General features: G+C 46.4%; 2 gene segments (V, D, J or C); both read right to left on the reverse strand.

Moving 5' to 3' along the window:
- Positions 1-4,833: 4,833 nt before the first annotated feature.
- LOC104860635 lies at positions 4,834-5,502 on the reverse strand. The segment is given in 2 exon segments: positions 4,834-5,357; positions 5,444-5,502. Coding segments are annotated over 2 exon segments (570 nt in total).
- Positions 5,503-12,034: 6,532 nt separating this feature from the next.
- Positions 12,035-15,635, reverse strand: LOC104860634. The segment is given in 3 exon segments: positions 12,035-12,363; positions 12,443-12,489; positions 15,343-15,635. Coding segments are annotated over 3 exon segments (669 nt in total).
- Positions 15,636-16,220: the final 585 nt, after the last annotated feature.

Below are 16,220 nucleotides of genomic sequence, written 5' to 3' on the forward strand. Positions count from 1 at the left end.
CACCACAGTTGAAGTTCAGGGAAAAACAAGCAACCAGCTGGGCCAACTTTTTGCCTTTAGACCAATAGAACTTCAGGGCCACCGAGGAGCTATACCCTGTGACTGTTTTTCTGACTGGGAACACAGCATTGGATTTCCCAATAATTGCGTGGATGGGAGAATGAAGGCGATCTGAGGGAAGATTACAAGGACGTCATGAGAGGCTGGGCTGCCTTGACCATCACAGTTCAGGAAGAGGCCAGGGAGAAGAAGAAGGCCGGTGGCAGAGGTAAATTTCCACATGTGCAAATGCGGGGCACTGATGATTATATCTCCAAGTGATGATGGAGAGTAAAGAGTTGTACGGATGAGTTCAGAGCAGATAAGGTAGATTGGGCTAGGGAAATCTGTTTATTCCGTCCAGGGAAAAGAGTTCTGTAGGAAGTAAAAGGAGAAAAAGTAAGGAGTGAATCTGTAAAAACCTGTCACAGATTTGAGCGACTGTGGATGGCAGAACTAGGAATGGTTTGATGGATGGTGAGTGTCATGCCAGTCTCTGAAAGGAGGTCTATCGTCAACTAGAGTTGAGCTCTGAGCTCGGTGGTCATGATGCCACCTGCTAGTCATGAATACAGCTGCAAGGAGGTTTGTGTGGGCTCACACTGATGTCCACACACTATGTCTTGCACAATAATACATGGCTGTGTCCTCCCTGGTCACAGAGTTCAGCTTCAGGATAACTGGTTCTTGGTGGTGTCAGGAGTGATGGAAATGTGGCCTTCAACAGCTAGGGCAGGTTGTACCTCGTGTACCCTGGCCAGAACCTCATCCACTATAGAGCTTTATGGAAAGTCTGGCAGATCCACCTACAGCAGTAACTGCTAGTCACATAGCCCCCTGTGACAGTGCACGTGAGGCAGAGGGTCTGTGTGTGGGCTTCACCAGGCCAGTTCCTGATTCCTGAAGTGTCACATCAGACAGGACACCTAAGGACAAGGGGAGTCACAGTGAGTCTTTCCCTTCCCACTCACAGACCCTGTAAACATCTCATCAAATGTTTGCCAGCCACTCCAGACCCTTTCCTGTGGGCTGATGGATCCAGTCTACACCATACCAGATGTGCTGAGTGAGAAACCTGAGAAGGAACTGGTCAGCTTAATGGGCTAGGCCAGGGCCAGACTCCTTCACTGTGGCATGGTACAGCACAGCTGTGGAGAAACAGAGAATGTTAAGCTGGTTTAGGGAGGATAGGAGCCCTTGTGTCCCTGAGGCCCCAACCAGAGCACTCACAGGCCGGGACAGTCTTTGCCAAGTGCTTGGAACAAAGCCTCTCAGGCTGGCACAAGAATTCCCTGGATTTGGAACCCAGGAGGGGAGGAGCTGGAGGAGGTTAGAATTCCCTTCTCCAGGTCCTGACTCTGATGGGAGGACTCAGGCCTCAGAACATAGGGGAGGCAATGCTCTGGTGAGCAGGTCCTGGCCCTCACCTGTGAGCTCCTCATGTGTTCTCCATGGGGGTCACCTGGCCACTCAGGACTGGGGCCTTAGGCACAGAGGCTCAGATGAGCCCTGTGCTTGGAGAATATCAAGGCTCAGTGGCCACTATTTGTGCAGAGAGGGTCATCCCTATGCTTCCTGTTTTGGCTTGGGGAGGTGTCTGCTCTGCCCCAGCACTGTGTGGCTCCCATTAGCAGGAGACTCTTCCTGAATGTTCCTGATAGAGAAAAGTTTTATAAGTAGTAAAATCATATAAAGTGTCACAATGTAGAATGGCTCCTGCCATCTCTAATAGCTGTTTGTTTTGCTTAGTTCAGAACTAAGACACACCAAAGTCATAAATTATTAAATGACACATTTTGTCTTACCCTGCGATAACAGGATGTGTCACGACCATGAGCTCTGAAGAGACTGGAGCCACATGATGGTAAAAGTGTCAAGATGAAAGGGACCTTTTTTAACATTTGCTCCCCTGACCCTGAACACCCGCTTCCTATGGGCTAGGATACATAACTAGGTGAACCCTAACGGTAAGCTCCCCTAACTGCACAGCATTACTACATCTGGGTTGAAAGGTAACTGCCTTGTGACCATGATTTGTATAGCAGCAATGTGAACTATGAGAATGAAATGGAGCCACCCAAAGGAAATCAGGGCTGGGAAATCAATGAAAGAAGGAGTTGTAACCCCATGTGTCTTCGATCCTGACACTTCCTTTCTGTGGGATCAACACTCAGTGACGAATAAAGTTTTGTTGTTTTCCTTCCATTCTGCCACCTCTCTCTGTGTCACTTACCAATTCCTTCCATAACATTCCTTGCTGTTTTATCTGTGATAGCAGAAAGAGATGATGGCTACCATAGGACGTGGACAATGGACAGGTCATTGTAAGTTGCTGTGAGAACAGGCGCCTGCTCCTCAGTGTGTCCCCATGTGTGTATCATCCCACACTAGCTGTCCACAGGTAACCCGCCTGTCCTCAGGCCCAGTCAGCCCTGAGGATTCAGAGGGCTGCATGTGTAACTTTGCTTTGTTCCACATAGGGTGGAGTCAGGACTTCATGCAGCTTTGGTGGTCTCAGGGTCCCAGCTGGCTGACAGCAAATTCCCAGGAAGTGGAGAGCCATCTGCAAAGGAGCTTGGGTCCCTGAGAGACCCCTGTATTTGGCCTGAGTGAGAAACGTACAAGTGCTGCATTAAGCCTTTGAGTTTTGTGATTTCTTTGCAAGGTTATTACTTCCTCCTTTGAATGAGAGACAGAAGAGAGAAAGTGACAGAGTTGTTGGACTGTTCAGGTCCATTGTGGAGAGCTGGGTGATAGCATTGTGAATGTCAAACTTGCTGCACTTCAAGGAACAGGAAGGGGTTCTCGGGACATATGATCCATGGGCCAGGCCTTGTATGCCTGTGCACTGTATCTTGCAAGCAGAGAATGTGTATTCTAGTGACACAGAGGAAGAGGAATTTGGTGGCAGACTGAGTCACTTTGCATTTCCTTCTTAAACTAGTTGCAATTATTTAGATCACTGAGGATATACTCCTAAGTGAAATAAATAAGTCACTCATTTGTAAACACTGAATATTTTCTCTGGTGTGAAAAACTATAATAGTACATAAGATCCCAATGAGATAATTGACAATACGAAATAGCAAGAAAAAGGCTAAAGGTTTAGGGAAAGCGGGAAGTGTAGGGGAAAGGTAATAAGGGAAAAGAAAATAATATGTGTAGATGAAAAATGGAAATAAAGTGTCTGTAAAGGGGAGGGGAGGCGAGGATGTAGGTAGGGCAGGGCTAAAGGGATAAAGTGAAAACCAAGACCTGTCATGTAAAGGTACAAGATCCCAATATCAAATATAACTGCACTGTATACCTAACATGTATCAATAAACTCAATAAACAATTATTTACATCAGGTGAGGTGAAATTTTTTTCTGTTCTTTTTATGTTTCTTTTATTTACTGTTTTGCCCATTTATCTTTCTTTACTTGTTCATTCTTTTCCTCAACAGTTTTCTATCACAATTCATTTTTAACTCCTGAATGAGAACCCCATCTCACTTTTTCTCCTCCTTCTTGTACCCCATTGGTTAATTTTTCAGTCTGAGATCAGTTTGCTCCATATCTCCCTGGTCATTGTCCTTGTCCAAGACCAGTCTACCTCTGGTGCACCAAGCTGTAATGGTGAAACATTGTAGAGCAGGGTTGATGGGTAGGGAAGCAAGCATGAGGCACAGGCCTAGTTGCTTACCTAGAGGGCGCTGCTCCTCTGGTGTGGGTCTGCAGGTTTCCATGATGAGGGTAATGCTTGTCCTGCTTTGGTCTACCTGCATGCATGGGGGAGAGGTGTCCACACTGACTGCAGGTCTTTGTCTACATTTTTATTTAGGTATGTATTTGCTTACAAAATTACTTTTCAGATTAGTAAAGTGTGTGTGTCTGTTTGTGACATCAAGTGCAGGTGGATTTCTTCAAGTGTAAGGCTTGTGAGTTGTCTGAGCATGTAGTTCACTCCTGATGTGAATTTAGCACAGCAGATCCTGTGTGAAATGTCAAAAGGCTCATTTTTTAAACTGATTCTGCCATGTCTTCTATCATGGGAAGACAGAAATTACATTGTTAAGGTACATTTGATTATAGTATGTTCAATAATTTCATTTAAAAAAGTATCTTTAGTTTTGTAATTCCCATGTCTCTCATTCAGCTTTGTATCACTGTGAAGAAATTACGTGAGATAATCAGTTTACAAGAGGCTATATTTATCCTGACTCACAGCTAGAGGGCCACTCTGTAGACAGCCGTCTTCCCTTTTATGAGCCAATAGGGCAGCAGAATGTCATGGTCGTGCAGGTGTGTGACCAAGAACTGCTGCTCACCAGTCAGTGAGTGAAAAAGAGAAAGTGAGCAACAGACAGACAGGCAGACAGTCGGAGGCATAGAGAGACATAGAGCCAGAGAAAGAAAGAGCAAAGAGCTCAGGACCAGGTATAATCCAGGAAGCCGTGCTCCCATGACCAGCTTCACTTCCTGGGTGTCCTTGAGCGATGTCCTCACCAGTGGATTAACTCCTTGAAGACAGCCCTGCCTTCATGATCTACTCACCTCTCTAGGCCCTCCCCCGGCTTTGCTGCACAGAAGTCATGCCTTCCATACGCGAGCTTTAGGAGGGCATTTAAGATTCACACCAAGACACCATACTTTTAACCCTTAATGCTTGTCCACTTTAATACTTAGCAGTTGAATAAAGGCTTTGGTGATTTCTATCCTCCTGGTGTGTGAACTGTGAACCTAGTGATCAAGTTGTATCTTATCAATGGCCCAACTGGCTCAGGTACCAGGAACCCCACATGCTGCACCTTTATTAACAGAACACATCATCTGCCATGCATAAATAGCCAAGATTGGCCTGTGATGAAGGATTAAAGTAGTAACAGGAAGTCAGGGCCACCAGGCTCTGGGTGAAGCGGAAACCTGAGAGGCTGACAGGAAGTGCACTCTTTCCTGATCTAGGAGGGAACTGAGCAGAGACCCAGCCACTGATCTTGTACAGGAGGCCCTCAAGTCTGAGTCTCTGTGCTCTTCTCGCACAGTAATATGTGGCTGTGTCTGCAGGGTCCATGCTGGTCATCGTGAGGGACACCTGGCTGTTGGTGTCCTTGGAGATTGTGAGCCGGCTCTTCAGGGCGGAGTTGTAGTACTTATCATTATCCCACCAAACATTTGCCATCCACTCCAGGCCCTTCCCTGGGAGCTGTCGGATCCAGGCTACACCCATATTAGTTGTACTCAATGAGAAGCCAGAGAAGGAACAGGTCAGCCTGAGGGTCTGTGTGGGGGTCACCAGCCCAGGGCCAGACTCCTTCAGGGTGACCTGGGACAGGACCCCTGTGGAAAAACAGAGCAGAGAGGTGAGTTAGTTTGGATGAAGACAGGAGCCTTTGCATCCCTGAGGCCCTGACCAGAGCACTCACAGGGAGGGATGGTCAGCAGGAGAAGAATGGAGCACAGCCTGTCCATGTTGGGCACAGGAGTCCTGACCAAGGCCCTGCAGGGCTTTTTCAAGCCGGTGGGAGGAGGGGCTGGAGGAGATTTGCATGTCCTCCCCAGGTCCTGAACCTGATGGGAGGGCTCGGGGCTCAGAATAAAGAGAGAGCAAGGATGTGATGAGCAGCACCTGTCCCTTGAGGTGTGAGTTCCACATCTGCTCCCAGTGAGTGATGCCTGCACACTCAGGACCAGGAAGTCAGACACAAAGCCTCCAATTATCGCTGTGTTTGGAGCACATCAAGGATGAGAGGCCCCCATTGCTGCATACAGGATCCTGCCTGTGCTTCCTGTCTTGGGAGGAGACCAAGACAAATGGTGTCTCTCCTGTCAGAACACTGTGTGCCAGGAGACAGCAGGAGGCCATTCCTGCATCTTAGTCCTGTCCTCTCCATGACCACCTTAGAGAGTAATGGGATGATGGTTAGCATAAGAGAAGAACAGGAGAGTAGTCCTTTTGACTTCCTGGGTTTACAGGTGCCTGCTCCCCCGTGTGTCTCCCTGTGTGTGTCATGCTACGAGGATAGTGCACAGATCACCAACTTGTCCTCATACCCAGTCAGTCCTGAGGAGACAGAGGGCCCCCATCTGATCCCCTCTGCGGCTCCCCCGATGGAGCTCAGGATTTTAGTTGCTCAGGTGGACTCAGGAGCACAGCTGGCTAACAACTCGCACCCTCCCTGCCTTGCTGTGCTCCTGCACTGTCACAGTTCCCGTGATGAGGTCTTGGACACTTCCTCCAGCACAATTGGTCCTCATCACCATAGAAAATGGTGCACAGTGTGGACAGTTCCGGGGCCTCACATGGATATGGAGCACTCAAACCTGTCTGTCCTGTGTTCCAAGATTGTTTGCAATTTATGTACTTTTTCCTGATTTTATAATTTAAGTTCATTTTTTGCTGTGGCATATAGTTGTACAGCTTGCTATCAACCTCTTGTGTTATATATTGCTCTGCGATCTGAGCATTTTTCTTGCCAAACCCAAATCATAACTAACATCAGAGATATCAGATTATATGCATGCTCATTTTTTCCAGATCCAGAGAGGAGCAGGTGAGAAACAGAAGAAGGGCAGAAGTGGGAAAAGGAAATGACCAGTAATCCTGTGTGTCTTCAACACTGCCTCAGATACGCTCAGTGTAATGGACTCTCCTTGTTCTTGGATCCTTTTGTGTGTGAGGACTGTACACAGTATTGATATGTCTAAGTTAAGCAATGTGAGAATTGAAACTGATATAATATCTGTAAACTTATTTAATTTCAGCAAGTTGCAAAGCATGCCATGGATGTAATCTCACAATTAAGCAATTTGGTGTCGTCCAGAAGTGAGGGGTCATGGGTGCCCAAAAGCTCTCCCGTCCCCACACAGTCTGGTGTCCCGCACACCTCAGAGCAGATGTGAGACAGTTCATCCTCATCATCCTGAGTGGCAGCCAAGGGCTCCCAGGGTCTATGTAATTTTCCACAGACCTGGAAAAAGCCGGTAATCCCTGCAGTCTGACAGTCTGAGACAAAAGAATCACAATTGTGCTCTCACCCTGGGCTGTGAGAGACATAGCCAGACCCTGGCACATTATTAAGAAAAGATAGAGGGCTGCATTATAGGTCACAGTCCTGGTTTCCATCTCTAGTACTAAAACAGTTATCTACACTGCATCTGTATAAGACAGTTTAAGTGGTAAATGGATCGTGCACCCTTCGTTCAGTCAAGGGCCCCGATGTGGCAGCACGTCCTGAATCAGCAGGGAGCGCTCGCAGTGTAACCACAGCTGTCCTCACTGAGGGAGGTGGAGGTGGACGGAGCTCAGAAGGAGAAGGGGATGTGGATGAGCGAAGATACCCAGCTGCAGATCTCAAGGTGGAGGGAGAACCATGAGCAAAGGAAGGAAAGAAAGCTGTTCCTGAAGCTGGGGTGGAAGCAAACGCCTTGAGGATGATACATGGCAGTTGGTTTTCAGTCTAGAGAAAGGGAGTTTGGGTTTTGTCTGGTTCAAACTTAACCCTTCATTTTAGGTTATAAGATTTTAGCAGCTATATTGATTTATCCAGATTTCATAATCCATAAATGATTATTACTCTAGTAAGACAGGAAATATGAATATGGCTGTGGATTTCTCTGTGTTACAGAGTGTATGGCTGGATGTCCAGGTGCCTGCCAAAGATTTATAGATTTGTTTCTATGCATGTTTGAAATAAATGAGTATTAAATGTCCTGGCACTGAGGGCACAGGAGCAAGGTGGAAAATTATTGGACCCTGGTGGAAAATGGATTCTTCTTAGAGCATTTAAGGAAGTGCAATGAAATTTGTTCTATACTCTTATTGATTATAGATTTTTAAATGATAAACTTGGATAATTAGATGAAGATATTCCCACAACTCAGTTCTTCACCTGCATCCTCCATTGTTTGTTTGTTTTTGAGTGATTGATCCCAGTGCTATTTCACAACTATTATGGGTCCCAAAAAAGTGGATGATTTCCACGTTTTACAAGTTTTCATAGTTTTCGAAATGCCTATAATGATTTTTTTTCATTTCTTACAAGCTTGGAGAAGGAACCACAATTAAGTTATTAATAGAGTCAAGGATGTGATCCAACCAAATTAAAAACACATTTTGATATCCATGGCTAATCCAGAAAAGGCACAGGAAAAGAACACCACTGCATGCACAGGAGAAATTAGGAGAGATTTCAAGGGTCTCCCAGGAAGCAGGACTTCAGAAGGGTAACAGTTAAGTAAGAACACCACTGCATGCACAGGAGAAATTAGGAGAGATTTCAAGGGTCTCCCAGGAAGCAGGAATTCAGAAGGGTAACAGTTAAGGGCTGGGCAGATCCCAGCTGACTGTGTGTTCTGGGAGGTGACCTCACCCTAGCTGGATGCTGCAGGTTCACCTGTGACAGCGCACCAGGGATGAGGGCCATCTTATTCCTTAATTACTGGACAGGTCAGGGACTATGTTGGTTCCAGATGAGGAGCAGAGAAAGGTGAATAGACAGAGGATGCCTTGGATGTCAAGATGCACTGGATGTGAGGAACATGGCCACTTCTTAGAGGCAGTGATTTCAGTGTGAGAACATCACCTTCACTCTCTCTTCATGGACCATGCATATGAGGATGCAGGAATGTGATTCTCCTGCCTCAGCCTCCTGAGGGCTGGCATTAGGAGCCGTGTATCACATGCAGCTAAATTCATTTTTAAATCCTGATGACTTGACATTTCAAAGGACACTCGATTCTGCGGATTTACAGTTTAGTGTTTAATGATGAAAGGTGTGGTTGGCTTTAAAAGATTGAAATCAGAGACACAGTGAAATAAATGAATATGTAAAAATACCACATATATGAATGAAATTGAACAGAAACATATACTTTACTTTCTTTGGAAGTAGATTCTTAGTAAGCCAATGCTAGTACATGTGTGTACTCCATGTTCTCGGTAGGTCATGTGATATTGAGAGGAAACCCCAGAGTCCAGGATGTCCTTACTCTGCAGCTTCCATCTCTGCAATTGCTCCTTGAACCACTGTTGGAGTTCAGCGGATCCTCTGCGCCCCCTGCTGGTCATGAGCTCCCCCACCTGGAGGTTTGTTTGGGCTCACTCTGTTGTCCTCTATCTGTATGTTGCAGGCAATCATTCAGGGAGCTGGATATATTCACAGATAAATAAACGTTTTGGGGTTATGGTAACCACACTCAGCTTCTAGGGATTAGCAGAACAGTACATGTTTATCATTGGGCATTTGTTTATGTGCATATAGATACATTCACACAACACGATAGACACTACAGGTCAATACACATGCAACACCTTGATCTAAGGATTCTAACTCCAATCCATTTCCTTTTGCCTAAAGTCAATGATATTCCAAAATATTGTGGGAGCAGTTAAATGCTCCAGTCCCACTCAGTTCAGAGTCAACTCACCCTGACACAAGGTTTGTCATCAGTTAGAACGCCTTGGGGGACTCATGTGATTTAGGTTTGCAGGGGTCCAGGAGAAATGCATTCTCCGCTATGCATTTCCAGTTCTCCATGGAGGGGAAATATGCTCACCGTAACAACATGTGGTTTGGCTTTACCAGGTACAGATACTGCTGCTCACGTCACGTCACTTTGTAGCATTATTGAAACAGAAACCAGCAGCACAGTCCTGATTTTCCAAAGAAACCTGAGTTTTGCATGAACACGCTAGGCCTGTAGCTGCCCACTGTGCTGGACAGCACTAAGGAGCATCCCCTCCTGTGAGCAGGAGGCAGACAGCTGGTAAAAGCTCAGCTCAGTTATGTGGTGGCCAGTTTGTGATCTGCCAGATGTCACTCATGTATCTCAGAAGTGTCCATTTCTTCCTCTCTACTGGTGGACATTAGGTTCAGTGAAATATTTACTATCTCATTGGCCCACAAACCGACCTGATTCCCAGGAATCAGCCCACTAACGCAATGGTTTGCAGCAAGAGGAAACTTAGCTATGGAAGGAGTGATTGTCCCTGTCTTAGAAAGTGACCCTGGGAACATCCGCCTTACAGCTTCCGTGCTGAGGTCTGGGACTGCCTGAGACCTCGGGAGTAAGTGGTGGGGAAGATCAGAGGCCAGATCTGTCCCTCCTCCCTGTGAGAGCCTAACAGTGTGGACACCAATATCTGCCTTCTGGTCTGGAAAGTCAAGAGGTAGGGATAGCAAGAGCAGTATTAAAGAATTTCTTTGAATAGCCTGTAAGAATTGTAAATATGAAGAGAGTTTAATGTGATTTTGCATCACATGCGTGCAGTGTGCCCTGCTCAAATTGGGCAGTTAGCATTTCATGTTTTCTCATTTCCCTGCATGTGGAGGCATCAAGTTCCTACCATTTGCATAGCTATAGAACATAATAGGAATCTCTATGTGTGACCTTTACAGCAGAGGACCCCCAATCTGCACAGTTTGACTCACTCATTCAGTGAATTAAAATATTATTTATAAAATAAATATTAAAATCATGGATGGATGAAAAGACCAGTAGAGAGTTATATAGATACACAGGTAAATATAAGTGCTGTTTGCATGGAGGATCCTGACTCCCACACTGTCATTTATTTATTTATCCAATTGTCATTTGCATCTCGGTGCATTCATGTCTATTTACTTCACACTTGGGCATGGGATCCACCACCTGTTCATTTATTTCACTGCTCCAGTTATTCCAGCTCTGTCCTCTGAGAGCCCTTTCCTGTTTTCCCTCTGATGTTCCCAGAGTCTAACCTCGGAGGCCTGTGCTCCTCCCCTATCCTCACTGTTCAGCCCTGTGGCTCCCCTGCATTCACGCTGCTGAGCACTGTCACACAGCCACACTCTGGATTTTGAGAACCTCCTGACTTCCTGGTGCTTCCGAATGCTCCTGAGCCAGTTCTGGACCAGATACAAGCCGCTTCTCCTCAGTGACCCATTTTGTTTTTCCGAAGAAACAAATTAGTAAATGAAAACATAGTTCTGGAAAGAAATTAGATTGAAATGAATCTTCAGACCATGATTTGAAACAAGGCTTTAATGGCTGTGAACGGTGGACCTAGACCTTGTCTGCACCTCAGCACAGTGTGTCCTGTGTACCCGCTGCTGTTCACACGTGCCCCTGCTGGAGCCTTTGCTGCGGGTTTCCACTGATGCCCCTTCACTCTGACTCTCTCACTTCCTAATACGAGGCAGAGTCCTCTGATCTTAGAATAGGTAAGTGCAGATAGGCAAGGCTTTGCAATCATCTTGGAAATTGTGAGTCTTGCTTTCACAGATGGGGCATATTCTGCCACGTATCTGTTACCTTTGTTTCTTTTTCTGACCAGACCAACTCACTCCAGACCCTTCCCTGGAGTCCGGCAGACCCAGTCCACCTGGTATCCAGAGGCTGCACTTGAGAGTCTCACTGATTCCTGAGGCCACACTAAGCTGCCCCTGAACTCCCGCAGCTACAGCTCACACTGAACGCCTGCAAACACGGAGACATCCAGCTCGGGACACTGTCGCATATTTCACTCCTCATCCTACTGTTGACCACTCATATACTCGGTATCTCTTGTCCTTCATGGATGAGCTTCAAAGCCAGCAACCACTTAACAGAGGAGAAGTTAGGCTCATGATTCAGAGGATTAAATCCATGCTCAGGTGAATCCAAAGCACAAACATCAAGGAGGAAGCTGGCTGAGGAGGAGTTTCCCAGCTCTGCAGGAGACGCGGAGCACAGGGGAAGACAAGAAGCAGGAGACAGACCTTAGAGGCAAAGCCCCAGTGAGCCACCTCCTCCAGCTGGGCCCCACCTCCCACATGACATTCATCTGTTCACAGCAGTGATCCAGTCGTGATCCAATCACCTCTCTTCGGTTCCTCTGCACATTCAAGTAGACGATTAAAATGAACTGGAGCAACAGACAAGCAGAAGTCAGCCTGCCAAACATCCATCCTGTGAATTCATAACTCAAGTTAAAGAAAAACAGAGTCAGGTTATCCTAGCCTGGCCAAGCTCATTCCCAGAGGTTTCTGCCCCTCTCAGGATGTGATTTTCACACTGTGTCTCGCACAGTAATACACGGCTGTGTCTTCAGCCTGCAGGCTGCTGATCTGCAGATATGCTGTGCTGACAGAGGCATCCAGGGAGAAGGTGAATCGTCCTGTGAAGCCCTCAGCATATGTGGGCTTTGCGGTTTGGGTGTTGATCCAGCCCATCCATAGCAGGCCTTTCCCTGGCGCCTGTTTCACCCAGTTTATACCATAGTCAGTGAAGGTGTAGCCGGAGCCTTGGCAGGACACCTTCACTGACTCTCCAGGCCTCTTCAGCTCAGCGCCAGACTGCAGCAGCTGGATTTGTGAGTGGACACCTGTGGAGAGGACACAGGAGTGTTGTGCACAGTGCAGCTGGCTCATTTTCCTCTGCAGCCCTGGGTGCTGGTTCCTTACCTGGGGCAGCCACCAGCAGGAAAAGGAGCCTGCACGTCCACTCCAGGCTGAGTGGGGTTAGAACTCAGGGCTTCTGGGAGACCGACGGGGTGAGGCCCTTGCTGCCTGAGTCAGGGGAGCCTCAGCTTTCTACTCAGTGACCTCCAGAGTTTTGCATAACCCTTGGGCTCCTCCTCTCCCACTGGACTAGATCAGGGTGAACATCCCGAGGTCCTAGGAGACCCTGCTCAGTTGGCTCAGCCTGAGTCCTGCAGTATCTGTGCCTGAGTCCTGCCTGGGAGTGGCAGCTGCAGTGTCCTGGGTCTAACACCGGGCAGTGACCGAACACTGATGTCCTCAGTGGTGCCCACCTCTTGAGGTTTTCTCTGCTGCTTCCATCACATGGTACCTGAAACAGGGCACAGTTCCTTCTCCAGACCTAATGTTGACCACTGACCGGGCTTCTGTGTGTGTGACCAGGTGACCTGACCCTGTCCTGAGTACCATGGACTGCGTCCCGCTCACTACCAGGTTACCTTTGGGTTAGACCCCCGGGCCAGTGTCCAGAAGTGGGCTTCATTTCCTGTCTTCTGAGGGTGTCTTACACAGGTCTGCAGGTCCTTTTTTTTTTGTTGTTTTCCACTCAATTCGGTAGAATGAATATATATTTTAACAATTCATAGTGACCAAGTTGTTTTATTTGGTTCCCTCACATCAATTTGCATGATAAAATCTATTAATTAGATGTTGAATTAATAGTAAAAAATAAGGCCTGGCGATTTATTTAGCTCATTGTTTCGGTGGCCTGCCTTGCAAGTGCAAGGACCCGAGTTCGATCCCAGGTACAACAAAAAAAAAGTAAAAAATTATATGTATATATATATTATGAGCTGTGTATTTGCACTTTATACTATGGTATCACAATATCCCTATAATAAGCTCCGGAAAGTGTAACTCCCAGTACAACATGAAATCTCCATTCCTATTTGTACTATGATATCACAATATCCCTACAGAATTGCTACAAAACATGGCACTGATAGATTGACGATTCTGTGTAGAACCCAACAAAAGCGATAATTTGGAAGCCCTGTGTAAGAAACCTCACCTTTACCTCATGAAATAAAAATGCTGTTATTTACAGTACAAACTTGATGAGACTGCCCAATACTATAAGGTGCTGTCTCACTGACTTCCATGTAAGACTTTTTCCCCAGTGTCTGGGAGCCACCATGTTAACTGTGGAATCTCTTTCTGCTCCCCAGTTTCTATCACATCCACTCCTCCAAGCCATGAAGAGCATTTGCAGCCTCATGGCTCACTGCAGTGGGATCATCACTGACCTCCTGCCCCAGGCCTATCCCCATGAAATAGGCGTTTCCAATAAGCCTCACTGGCTCCTTGTTGAAGCTGATGTGCAGCGCCCCTGGTGCAATGCTCTTGTGTGGCAGGTAGCCCTGTGATTCTCATCACTTAGATTCTACACCAACAGAGCAGGAGAGTTCATAGCAATGCCGAGACAGACAGGGACAGGCATCCCTGAGAGCGTTCGGAAATAAATCTCCAGAATTCCAGTTTCAGTGTCAACTTAGGAAGGTTCTCCTTAGTGAGAAAGTGTCGCAACTCTGAGAAAAAGCATGGATCCAAAAAGAGAACCGAATTTATAGCACAAAGCTGCAACCTGGCCCAAGGGAACAAATGCATCCAGGGACACATCTGAGATGACCGGACATTGAGTCTCTGGATAAAGCTTGGGGTTAGGGGTCCCCAAGCCAATGCCATCATATTACATGAGGGAAATTGAATGATTCACCTCTAAAATGAGAAATAAACAAGGATATCCACTCTCACTCTTGGTCAATGTAGTACTTTTTATGGCTTGTATCTCAGTGTCCCACCAAAGCCTCCTGTTTTCAGTGGTGGGAATTTTCAGAGGTGGCTGGGTCCATGCAATGTAGTACCGGGATGAAGGCCATGTGGTCTGAATTAAACCGCTAACTGGGTGAGCACAGTTCTGAGTGTGCCTTAGAAATTTACTGAAATGGGAAACCCCACCTCAGTTGGGTGGCACCAATCAATGGCTTGTAGTTTGGATGGAATATAAAAGGACCAAAGGAAGGCAGGTTGCACAAATGGAGTAAAAATGATCAAGGTGCAGAATGTGTGTGTATGAAATCCCCAATCTATATACAGTCGCTATGATTGTAAAGATGCAATAAATAGTAAATAAATAATAAAAAGCACAAGGTGTAGAGTTAGTGAGGGGTTGTAGGAAGGAAGGAATGGGGAGTTAGTGGTCACTGTGCTCAGTATTTCCTTATGAGGAAAAAAGTACTTTGGAACTCGATGGAAGTGGTGGATAATGTACTGAATGTGACCTAATTACATTTTACAATTGCCAATTTCATGTTTAGTGAATTTTACATTCATTGAAAAAGTAAGAGATACAAAAGGGAACTAGCATGAATGCAAAAGTCTCTTGTGAAAAAGAGAAACATAAATCAATGGGAACCCAAATCCAATTATTCCAACCTAATACATTCTTTAAAGAGTCATGCTTCTTGAGGATTCATGTGATTGATGATCGTGTGTGTTCTCCTTTACATGCGATGTAAGACCAAATATTAACTTTTGTTTTGGGTTAAGAAAAACTACCATACTTTCTAAAATGGTATAAAAGGGCTTTCAAATGAGATCTTGAGTCACAGCCACAGTCAATTTGCAGATTTAAAAGCAATACTCAGTGAAACAATTATATTTTAAATTTAGGGACACAACATATTGCCATGGTGACAGTCAATGGGCCAACTAATGTACCTTGTGGAGAAGGCACAGCCTGCCTATAGGGGGGCTTGCTATTGTAGACTGTGTGTGTCTAACACCTCTGCCCAAGACATAAGAGGGAGATGCCCGGAGCATACTTGGAAGGGACGTGACCCACATCTCCCAGCGGGGAGTGAGGGCCACCATCTGAGCAGAAGACCTTCACTGGAAAATGGGATCCCTGAGCAGGCATCTGAGTGTCTCCCTCTAAGGTAGAATCTGCCTTTCTCCACTTCAGCACCAATGCAGCCTCGGTCACAAAGTCTTGTGCATCTGAGACCACAAAGCCCCAGGCTGCAGAGTGGGAGTCTGGTTCTGGGTGAGAGCCGCTGCTTCCACGGTAGGCTCTCCTCCCACCTCCTGCACACAGGGGCAGATGTGACGATGACATCGTGGTGTGGATGTACACAGTCAGCTGGAGGTGTTTCCCACCCATCTGTTTGTGTGTTTGTTGTGAAGACTCAGGTATCAGTACTATGTGACAAGTCGATTCAGTGTGGAGCAAAAGTTGAACAACCTGGTTTCCTCAGCAACTCTGACATCGGTGGGGAGTAGAATGAAAGTTTTTCTACTCGTTAAGTTTCCCGAAGGAGGAAACAAGGTGTCACAGTGGAGAATAACGGAGGCTTCTCTCACTGACTCAGAGGTCAAGAAGGCCTCTCTGATGAGCTGAGACCACAGGGAGAGAAAGGAGCAGCCACCTCAGGAAGCTCAGGAAGGAAGAGGAGAGCAGCTGGAGAAATTCACTCTGTAGGCAAAGCTGTTCTGTTTAGGGGCACTGAGAGAGAACAAGGAGCAGAGGCTTCCTGCCTGCATTTCTCATTTTCTACTTGTGTGTGTGTCTGTCTGTTATAATTAGAATTTGACTGTGAATAAATTGATGAATTCCCACTGTATTTATTTTAGTATTCAAGGAACAGAAAGCAAACCACTCATGAACCGTAAAAGGTTCCACCAGATTTACACCACTCCTAAT

The sequence above is a fragment of the Fukomys damarensis genome, unplaced genomic scaffold, assembly GCF_012274545.1.
Source record: "Fukomys damarensis isolate Sample0158 unplaced genomic scaffold, DMR_v1.0_HiC HiC_scaffold_25, whole genome shotgun sequence".
Lineage (NCBI taxonomy): Eukaryota > Metazoa > Chordata > Mammalia > Rodentia > Bathyergidae > Fukomys > Fukomys damarensis.